Source organism: Leuciscus leuciscus (assembly GCF_965113295.1).
Source record: "Leuciscus leuciscus genome assembly, chromosome: 10".
In the NCBI taxonomy this organism is placed as follows: Eukaryota; Metazoa; Chordata; class Actinopteri; order Cypriniformes; family Leuciscidae; genus Leuciscus; species Leuciscus leuciscus.
Window position 1 is genome coordinate 19,310,129 of NC_138734.1, and position 11,827 is coordinate 19,321,955.

The 11,827-nt window shown below is 38.0% G+C and overlaps 1 protein-coding gene across 1 annotated transcript; it reads right to left on the reverse strand.

Annotated features, from left to right (window-relative positions):
• Positions 1-7,113: 7,113 nt before the first annotated feature.
• LOC309508172 (extracellular calcium-sensing receptor-like) lies at positions 7,114-11,106 on the reverse strand (the record flags this gene model as incomplete). Its single annotated transcript, XM_082182697.1, has 6 exons — positions 7,114-8,045; positions 8,131-8,245; positions 9,259-9,486; positions 9,594-10,331; positions 10,420-10,708; positions 10,898-11,106. 6 exons carry the CDS (start codon positions 11,104-11,106, stop codon positions 7,114-7,116), a joined length of 2,511 nt encoding a protein of 836 aa, XP_082038823.1.
• Positions 11,107-11,827: the final 721 nt, after the last annotated feature.

Sequence of the window (11,827 nt, forward strand, 5' to 3'; positions counted from 1 at the left end):
AGCATTTAAAAAAATAAAAAGTTGCAATAGTTTTACTTGCCTTGAAACTTAATCAGTGCACCTTTGCAATAATAACTAATTAGCCTACTTTATAAATGCACTGATAGGTACCCCGCAATTTAAAAAAAGCCTTTATGTATTTTTATACACGTATTATTACAAAAAGGTGCAGTGTATGTAGCCTACTCGCTAAATTGCTCCCAAAAGTAAGATTCTAAAATACTTAAATAATATAAATAATTTGCCTAAATAATTTGTTATTTTCCTGGTTGTTACCCCTTTATTCACAAAACTTTACATATAATTCCCCTATACTTACACGTACATACTTTATAGGTACACTGTAATTACCGAAAGTTACACTGTAATTTCGTTTTAATTACGCAGTATTTTCCTGGTTGTTACACCTTTATTCCCAAGACTTAACATATTGTTCCCCTATACTTACACGTAAGTACTTTATAGGTACACTGTAATTACCGAAAGTTATACTGTACTTTCATTTTAATTACGCAGTACTTTCCGGGCTGTAATCTAAAGCGTTACCGAATTTTCTTAGAATTTTGTCACTAGGAGCTACTCTTTGCATTAAGATTCTTTATGAATACGGGAATTAGAAGTCTAAAACGAGAATTTTTAAAGAGAAATGTGGGAGGAGCTTGAATTTATTGCCTAGCCCTGTTTGTTTGAACCGCGAGAGCCGTCAAAGCTTACACTACTCCTACGTCGTACATCGACAAGAGTTACTCTTTGGGCGTAATTTGACTTGCATATGGCTGTCTGCCGGAAGCTAGTTATTTAAGTCGATAAAATTATAAATATGGATATGTTTCTTACACGAACGCATCACTTCGCCTTTATTAACCTGCCACAGCCGTGTGGAGTACTTTTATCATGGATGGATGCATTTTTATGGACTTATCAAAAAAATCCCACAGGGAGCTACAGAATAAGAAATCTTTGAAGTCCACTTTTTTACTGTCTGTTTCCATCATTTTTATTTTTTTTATTTTTTTTTGGAATTGTGAGGCAGGAACACACAATTGCAAGAAAATATCAGAATTGTGAGCTGGCTTTTTTACTCCCCTCAGAATTCACCCTTCGAGGGAGTTTGATTGACAGGTATTTATTTTTTACATTTCTATTTTACAAAAAATTTTTTTTTACAAAAATTACACAAATGAAACGTTGAGACTTTGTTTCATATTAAAAGTAACCTGCTCTGTCTTGTCTCGGCGTTTAGACCGTTTTTTCTTTGATCCGCAATGTATTTTTCATTGCGTGACAACATGATGTGTGGCGTGAGAGCGCCATGGCTTGTTGGACATGGCAACAGTAACTAAAGGGGGCGGGTCTTTGCAAATTGCATTAACCATGGCTGCCTGTTAATTATCACTGGACTACTTCGCTCTCGCATCTCCCAAAAGTATATATTTTTTTTTTTTTTTTCTTGATTCCATTTTAATGGTTTAATTAAATTGCTATAACCAATTATTTAAAATGTAATGATTTAAACAAAACTTTCTTCAAAGGTTAAACCAAACTTTTATTTTGACGGATTGCCGTGTAGACCTTTGAGTCTCTCTGTGTTTTATGATATGATGATAGTTTTTCTCAAATGAAGCTAAAATGTTGCTGAAGTGACTCAGAGCGGCTGTGTTGATGAAGTGCATAGGCTGAAAACATCGCGAGTGTCATGTGTGCCTCAGTGTGTGTGTGGTAAATAAAACAGTGCGTCTGTGCCATTCATTCACTGAGACACACAGAACATGCACGATTCCTATTTAAATGGTCTTTATGTGGTTTAATATTGACAGACACTGGTCTATATTGTGATTTTATTTAGGGCTGGGCCGGTTACCGCAATACCGCGGTCACGTGACGCCTACCGTGGGTCTGAGCTTGTCACCGTCATCACCGCTAAAAAATAAATAAACACTGGCCTTCACATGTGTTCACGTTAGGGTTGGTGATGGCTGACCGACATCACGATGGAGACTCTCCATCGTGATGCCACGCCCCCCACCCTGTCAGACCAGCCCAGTCTCACGGCAGTTCGTGAAATGGTCACGTAATTTAATCTATTGATTCGTGTACACCAGTGGTTGGGAACCTATGGCTCGCGAGCCACGCCTGGCTCTTTGGCAAAAGTCATGTGGCTCGCAAGGTCTCTCACCTTTTACCAACAAACGATCGATAAAAAAATTAAGACACATCAACAGAGATCGGCTCTTTGCAGAAAAAGCAGCCAATTACAATTCCCTTGTTGTAGCCTACAGCCTACCGAAGTTAATGAAAAGTTTATGATAATAATAATAATATTCAAGTTGTACAGGCAAAAGTGCGTGTTCAGTGCTGTTCGCGAGTGTCACGAGTCACCACAGCAATCAACTAATTGCTTGCGTTTCTGTGGTGGTAACCTACAGCTCCTGCACTGGGATTCAAGCTGGCGAAAAATATTTTAGAACAGCAGCGAAAATGTAAAAGTAGGCTATATAAACTTTAATATACCATTTTATTGAAACGGGTGCTTTGCTGTGCAAAGCGACATTTCGAAACATTTCACCCGCTGGCCGCAGGTACTTTCACTTTAGCCGCAGAGACCCTATTATGTCCTATAAATGTGTCGTATTTTTGATAATCCGCGCATATTTCAGTTGACGATTCTGTTTAAAGTTATTAATAACGAAACATGAATGAATGAGAAAGAAAAGAGCAGGATGTGCTTTATATTGAAAAATATTAAAAGCGCGATAAGTCGCGAAAGAGAACTGAATTGTACTGACAGGATGCTGTGCGCGCGCTCCGAGCGCAACACGCTCCGATAGTAGCCTTTGTCTCCGGTTGCGCACCTAAACGGCCAAATAAACACAGAAATATATCAAAATGCCAAGTCGAGTATTCCCGTAAACACAGTAGATGTAAGTAACGTTACTGTGTGCATTCTCTCTCTCTCACACACGCACACGAAGAGGATTTATGCTCATCAGTTGGTAACTCAACCTCACAGTGAAAGCCCTGCACAATTAATTTCATATTGCAACTTATTTATTGTTTGCTGAATATATGTTTGTTTTTAGTTGTCTATGGACCTAATAATTACTACTGTTGAATTTTATTCCCCACCCCACGATATCATCGTCCATCGCGATATTTTACTGTAAACATCGTCAACTGCCAATTTAGGGGACATCGCCCAACCCTAGTTCACGTTGTGTCCAATGACATGGATTCATTGATTATAATGACATGGATTGTGTCTAATAACATTGTCTTACATGGATTCAAGGTTTTCTAAACAAAACTTATCATCAAAAGATGGAGCAAATCCGACCTTTCGCAAGTTGGGGAGCGCAATGTTCCATGACACATAATAACATTATGTAGGCTATTGACTATAACCCCTTATTTACACTCTGTGGTGCGTTACGGCTGCGACGCGGCTACCGGAGCTGATCGCGCCCACTCTAGTCAATGCTTGTGTTTGCACCAGCCACGACGCAGCGCATTTCAGAAGTGTCTCTCCGCGCCGCTTCGCTAAATATAGGCGCCTAGTCTATTTTCGGCGGACACCGCGTCCAAGCCGCACCGTAAATTTAAAAAAAAATGAATAAAATAATAATAATTAATTTTCAAAATAAACACCCTGTGCAGACTCCCAATTATATTGCAAATGTCTTATAGCCTATAATTTGAAGCCCCAAAAGCAGGACCTCAGCTTTTAATTGCGCGTGCTTATTTAACACAATTCTCTCACGTGAAGACCGCGTTTGTCAACCCTCGCAGAGTCGCGGCAAGTGCACCGCACCAGAGAGTAATCTTGACGGCACTTGCAAGAAAATGGATAAGTAGGCTACATAATCAAATTCACAAATATTACACCATTTAAACATTATTAAAAATACATAGGCTACTGAGTTACTAAAACAATCTTTGTCAAAGAACACAGTTTTTGTTTCCATTTGTTTAATTTCAAGATCTGAGGTGAATTATCCATTGTTGCTTTTACAGCTACAAAGCTGGAGCACTAAATGATATTCAAAGTCACATTGCATGCTTTTAACATTAAATAAAGCACATAAACAGTACCTGAGATTATCATTGCCATGTTTGTTGTTCCAGCCGCGACGTCGCAGAAAAAAAAACTGTGGGGAGGGGGGTTGAGGTTTAAAGCGGTTTACCGCTAATTTCGGTAATTTCTTGCTTTTCAACCGCGGTAAGAAAAAATCCATACCGTCCCAGCCCTAATTTTATTTAAGTTTACTGACCTACTTTTCATCTAAAGGTGTAACTAAGTAACCACCGGAAGTGCGAGTACACTGCTTGGCGATTTTGAACGTTCCGAAACCGGGAAATGAGATAAGGGCCTATTGGACTTGATAACTTGCAATTGTAACTTTTATATCTCACAATTCAAAAAAAAAAAAAAAAAAAACAGAACTGCTTTTTTTTTCTCAGATTTTCTAATTTATCCTGTGATTCTGACTTTCAAACAGCCAATTGTGAGTTTATATCTCGCACTTCTGAGAAAAAAAAAAAATTGAATTGTGTCGCAATTACCTTTTTTAAAAATTGTTAGAAACAAGCTTTCATATGCACAGACAGTAGCTCACATTTAACGTGCAGATTGTGCGCACACAGAAACCTACTGGAGCACAGAAAGTTAGTGTCAACACTGTCCTGTGATTTCTCAATAAGAAACTGCGTAGAAACAGAAGTTATAGCATATATTTCTTTCTGCTTTTGAAGCAACTAAAACTTACAGCTTAGCTAATAGCAAAGAGACGATACACAGGTATGATTAAATCACACTAGAAATGTTTCTATCGCCAATGCATTCAAATGCAGTGCTACTTTATCTGTATCTGATTTAAAACAAGCGGAAATCTGTAAGAAATGTAACAATCCATAGACAATATAACTGATGAAAATGAGCTGTTACATCAGAGCAAAAGCATCGTGGGCAGTGCTGTGACATGCTGCAGCTGTGCTCAAGGCGACCTGAGTTCAAGGTTCACACTTTTCAAGCCAAGTTTGTAGTTTGTTCACATAATTTAGCCTCTAGTTGTGTTATTAACATGTATATAATGGATTAAGTATATGTTTTAAATTACAGAAAATACTAGATACATCCTGATCCAACAATAGCAATATTTGGAATGACATCAGAGAATCTCTCACTACCACCAGGTCAGTCTGACGCAGTGGATTTTTCTTCTTTGTTGGCCCGAGGGATTATACTCCTACAGTGGAAGTCGAACAAACTACCAACACATACCAAGTGGGTAGAGAGTATCATGGCATATTTAAAATGAGAGAAACTCAAATATATTCACCCAAGGCTCTGTTAACATATTTTGTAAAGTCTGGAGACCTTTACTTTCATAATTTGAGGAGAGATTTGTTCCAAACACTAATTGTAGGCTCCCCCTAGTCAGAAACAATAATTACACCTAATTTAACAGTATGTTACATCATGTGTTTATTCATTGTCTTTGTTGTTGAGATCAGTTAAACATGTTTTTTTACACTGATAGGGTGTAGCTTCCAGCTGTGTATTAATTCAAATGTTTTTTATTTGTGTCTTTATGTTTATGAAGCCTAGCTTCTGGGCAAGTACAAGTCACTGGAGCCTTTGCGTCAGGCTTTTTTGCAGGTTGCAACATGTCACTAATCCTCATGCATTGTGTTTCTTCTTTCTGTAACTTCAGTTTGACCCCCCCATATATTCATGTATCACATGTAAATTGGTAAATTCTGTTAAATTTACATGAAAAACAATCATTACCTATCTTTTGACAACAGAGTTTGTATTGTATTTAGAGCAGGGGTGTCCAAACCCACTCTTGGAGGGCCACTGTCCTGCAGAGTTTAGCTCCAACCTCAATTAAACATACATGAACCAGCTAATCAATGACTTACTAGGCATACTAGAAACTTGCAGGCTGGTGTGTTGAGGCAAATTGGAGCTAAACTCTGCAGGACAGCGGCCCAACAGGAGCAGGTTTGGACACACCTGGGCCCGTATTCATAAAGAATCTTAATGCAAAGAGTAGCTCCTGGTGACAAAATTCTAAGAAAATTCTTAGAAATGTGGCCGTTTACTCTTAAAATTAAAGAAAAAATCCTAGTAAAGAAAAAAGTAATTCAGAAAGCATCTTAACCCTTAAAAGAGATCTTAAGGTCAAAATTGTTAGGAGCACGGACGAGGACTTTTAAGAGGCTTAAGAGTTTCTTTAGCAGAGGAGAAAATGACAGAAAGACGAAGAGGGAGAAGAAATGTGTTGCAGACAATGAATAACAGTGAGTTAATAAGACGCTATAGATTAGATCGTGCAGGGATCATGTTTGTGACTGATCTTATTAGAGACGCGCTAACATCTCCGACACAGCACAGAAATGCCATAGCGCCAGAAATGAAAATAATCACTACATTACGATATTTGGCAACTGGGAAAATTCCATGTTTGATACATTAAAACCAACATTCAAACCACCACTTAAATAGACATGCCAGCAATCAGTGTAATTGGAAAGAGTGGAACAATTTTTATCATTCTAAGCCAATCAAATACCTTATAGGAAATGAACAGCATGGTAAATTAAAAAAAAGGATTTATATACACATATATAATGTGTGTGTGTGTGTGTGAGAACGGTCAAATAGGAAAAATGACGCATGTAATTTCAAAGTGAAGGCTTAGAATAGACCCTATACTTAAAATCACTTCTTTTTTTTTCTTTTTTTTTGGACAACCAACCAATCACAGTCTTCAAAAGATTGTGTCATACATAGCAACAGGGTCAACCCCGCCTCCTTACTAAGATGAAAGTTTTTGTCTTTTCCTTACTCAGAGTTGCTCTCAGATCGGTCCCGAATCGCTTTTAAGCTAAGACTCCTACGTAAAAGTTTTTAAGCTAAATTAAGAGTTTTCTTAGAGGATTCTTAGAATCTTTATGAATATGGGCCCTGATATAGAGCAAGCATCATGTGAAGGCTACTCTGCATTCCCTATCATATCTAGTTATTCTCTTTTCCTTTTTTGACTTAATGCTGTGAGTAGCAGTCACCTAAAAACTATCCTCTGATAAAATGTAGTACTATTTTATATCTTAAAATGTAGATGTTGTTTTTACCATCATATGTTGTTTTGTATTTTGATTAGGCTTAAGCAAGATTATATAACATTTAGGGGCAAATATACAGGATAGCAAACCAAAGCTTGAGGCTAAAATGGCAAATATCTCCACAGCTACTGTAAATTTTCCAGGAGAACTAACATAAGAAGGGATGAATGTGATCCATACAGCACAGAATATTATCATGCTGAATGTGATGAATTTGGCCTCATTGAAGTTATCAGGTAGTGTGCGAGCCAGAAAAGCTAAAATGAAGCACAAGACAGCCAGTAGGCCAATATAACCCAGAACAGCTGAGAAACCTATTGTAGATCCCAGACTGCACTCAAGAATGATCTTTTCCTTATAATATTTCATATTTTTGTAGGGAAATGGAGGAGAACTTGATACCCAAAGCACACAGATAAGAACCTGTATAAGTGTAAAGGCAAGGACACTGAGTTGCTGTTGTGAAGGCCCAAACCATTTCATGACATTACTTCCTGGAAGTGTAGCCTTGAAGGCCATTAACACCACTACTGTTTTCCCCAGAACACAGGAGATACAGAGGACAAAGGTGATCCCAAACGCTGTGTGACGCAACATACAAGACCACTCAGTGGGCCGACCAATGAAAGTAAGTGAACAGAGAAAACACAAAGTCAATGAGAAGAGCAGCAGAAAGCTCAGCTCTGAGTTGTTGGCTTTTACTATGGGGGTGTCCTTCTTGCTGTAAAACAGGATGGCCACCAGTGCAGTTAATCCTACTCCAAACAGAGAGAAAAAGACTAGCACTATACCCATAACTTCTGTGAATGACAGAAACTCTACAGGCTTTAACACACATTTATTTTTCTCAGCATTAGACCAGTATTCCCCTGGACACTGCTTGCAGTTATTTGAATCTGGAAAGGAAGTTGTGTTTACTATAGTTAGATATTAAAAAGAAAACAGTTTTATTAATGAACTCCTTTGATGATAAACTGCACCCTGAACAGTAGAAGAACACACAATGAGCCACTAACCATTTTTTTGGAATACAGTCATAACAGCAGACAGGTCTTCCTTTCTGTGCAGCCTTCCTAGTGCCTGGAGAACAGCTCTCACTGCACACAGACCTTGGCTTCTACATGGAAAATTACATTATACATAGTTATCTATACTGACTCTGAAATTAAAATAAATACCAAGTTCTGTCTTGAAACTCTAGGCGCCCTATCATACACCTGGTAAGTGTTTTTTGCTAGTTTCAGCCCAACGCAATTATCATTTGCACGTCCCGCTTGCAAATTCCACCATGGCGTGAGCGCAACTGGCTTTTAAAGGGAATGGGAGATGAGACTCTGATTGGTGTATTGCATATTATGCCCCCCCAAAAAACACCCATTACTCAATAAAAGAATAGGGACAACCCTTTGAGACCATGCGCCGGGTGCGCAGACCATTGTTCCCATCGTTAAACTAGCCAAAGTGGATTCGGACACGCCCTAATTGCCATGCGCTTTGGACCATGCATTTAGATCGTTAAAACAGGGCCCTAGATGGCGCAGACTGATAGGTCCTTAACGCAATTTGGTAGTGATCACATCGTTATCTACATAGCGCTGCTGATTGGGTCCTTTTGCATCAGCCGCCAATGAGCTGTGGCTCAATATTCAAATACTGGTAGTGTTTGCTTTAAACAGTCTGCAGCATCCTTTCAGAAAACCCTCCATCTTCCCCAGCTCTGACTGTATAGATCTGCTACAGGGGTTATGTCATGGACTCTATGTTATATGAGCAGCAGCAGCATAAAATAATGAAAATAATTGCCAGTATTTTTCAGCAGAGACTAGAACATCTTTGAAGCATAAAATGACACAAATGCTAATTGGTAACTAACAAATGCCAGTATGTTGTAAATGCGTCTCCAGAACAAAACAACAGTTTGCAAAAATCAGCACACTTAGTAATGCTCTCTGCGGCTTCTTTTATCAGCTTTAGTTATTGCTTTCCACAAGCAACTTTGTATTTTCTTTGGTTCAGGTAATTAAATTGTAAATATGAATGCCACATTAGTTAATATCAGTCAAGCAGTATTCAAATGTGAACCTTTTGTGTGGGAAAACCCTTTAGGACAAACTGGTTATTGCCATTTACCTCCAGTTTTTCTCTGGCCCAGATTATGTTTTTAGTGTTAATCACAAAGCGCTGGTCAGGAGGTAGAGAGGCATCATAGTATCCCACTGATTTGAACTGGAGTGATCCATCTGTTTCCTTCTGCCAGTTCACAATTTCATACTGGGCTATTGCGCCACCAGTGCTGTCAAACCACACATGGTCTCCTGTCTTTACAGTGAAATTAACCTTTTTCAGAGCCTCAACCACCTAAAAAAATTAGACAGTTTTGATATATTATCATTTTAACAAAATGTCAGACAAAATTGGAGCCTCTTTCACTCCTTGTCTGATTTTTATTTATTTTTATTTTTTACCTGCTGTGGTTGTATTGTCAGGCCTTTTTCACAACCTTCTTGTCCTTTGCACTTGAGTAGACTGTGTAGTGAATGAGCCACTGCATAAACTGCTTTGTAGACATAGCTTAGAAATCTTTGTTCAAGCACATCTTCGTTGTAGTTTCTCACCACAAATAGGTCCTGATATCGACTGCAATTTATTTCAGCACTAGAAGAGCATGGAAAAGCTATGTCCCAGAATGCTTTCCTAGCATACTCTGCAAACCCTTCAATTTGGATTTTTTTCACTGCAAACCCCAGTGACCCTCCCAGCACATGAAAACTGTTTGGAGTCATCAAACTTTTTGCAGTTATCCATGCCTCCACACCTATCATTTGGAGGCCTGTAATGTTCTGAATAGTTAGCTGCTCAAGTAGACTTTTCATCTCAAATCCAGTAAGAAATGCAACAATTACTTTAGAGGACCCTTGTTGTATCATGTCTACCACATTTCTGATTTTTTCAGGCTCTGTTCTCAGGAATTTCACAGAGTACTCCACACAAATCCCCTCTTCTTGGGCTGTTTTTAGAAATATGGCCATTCCATAGTTTCCATAGTCATTGTCACTGTTCACAGCTCCCACCCAAGACCAGCCAAAGTATTTGACTATGTTTGCAATTGCTTTACTCTGGTGGTAATCACTAGCAATAGTCCTGAAGAAAGACGGATATTCTTTCCTGTTACTCAGACACTCACATGTGGCTGTGGGACTTATCTGGGTGGTAGGTGAGACAAAAACACAGATACACATCAGTATAATCATTATAGTATCAGAATTATTTTTAAATGTACTTGCTCCTTACCACTGGAATTTTAAAAGGTCCTGTAGTTCTGGACAGAATCACTGTGTTAGAAGACTCTGTTTCTCCTATGATAGCATGTATAAGAGACGGTCCACTGCATCTGTCTCCTGTTGCACACTCTGGACCATTCATCAATGCCATAGTAGCACTCATTGAAAACAGTCTTGAACCACAGGTATCATAAATTTCATAGCCAACTGAAACATTTGGGAGCAAACTTTTATTTTTGTTAATCTCTTCAATGGCAAAGATCATGGTTTGAGCTAGCCGGAAATCTTTTATATTCACACTGTGAAGATATTAAACCATCATGGTAAATAGCAAATAATAAAGAATCAGATTAATAAGTTTTACTTTTACATTAACTTGGCTTATACTTAAAACACCATAATATTTCAGATGTTATTTGCTGTTATAAATTAAATTTTGTTGATTACCTGCAATCCAGTTTTAAATAAAGAAATATAAAGAAGCAAACCTGGAGCATGACAGTAGCTGGGGTTTTTGTGTAAACCCAAATAAAGGCAATGATACTTCAGTGTGGATAACAAAAAGAGCTCCAATAACTATGTCTCCATCCTTGGAAAGCAATGGATACTTAGTGTCTCCCATCGTTCGGCAAAGAGTGTTTTCCGCCTTTGTATTTAGTTGATAGAAAAGCAGGAGTGTGTAAGGAAAGATCAGCATCCCAAAGACTGAGCTCTACTGCGACTACCAAATATAAGTGACCTGATACATCATTTAGCACTTTTATAGACAGAAGTATTATGGATAAATGGTTGTGAACGTAGCTAGTTACCTCATAGGACATAATTCAAGTCAAGCAGGAAATGGAGTGGAGTCAAGCCAATTAGATTTTTCAGTTTTGGTACTGTCACTGTTACCAGCTTTGCAGACCTGCCAACCTGTACGCATTTTGCGTAGCGGATACGCATTTTGACCTCAAAGTACGCCGGTACGATTTGTCACTCTAAACTACACAAAAACCTGGTGACGCCTCTGTGCACGCGCAGTCCTAAAATCAAGAAACAGCAAAATAAGCGAAGTTCGACCAATCATAGCGCTGGGTTCATTTCCCAAATAGCAAGCGGGGATGAGTAGATGACTGCAGTCAAGTGGGTCGCGCGTTGAAAATTGATTTTAAGACTCTATTTTCTGCTATTTTCCATCTTATTAGGACACAAATAATACAATTTCATGATTTTTTTTTTAAAACATGACTTAATTTTTTTTATTTTTTTATTATTTTAATGTTTGTAGGCCTATATATGATTTACATTAATTATTACATAATTTATTCATGTTCATATTAATGTTAATTATTATACGTCATTATTAATGTTAATTAATAATTAATCATTAATGTTAATTTTAATGTTTTATATATATTATACATTCATTATTATAC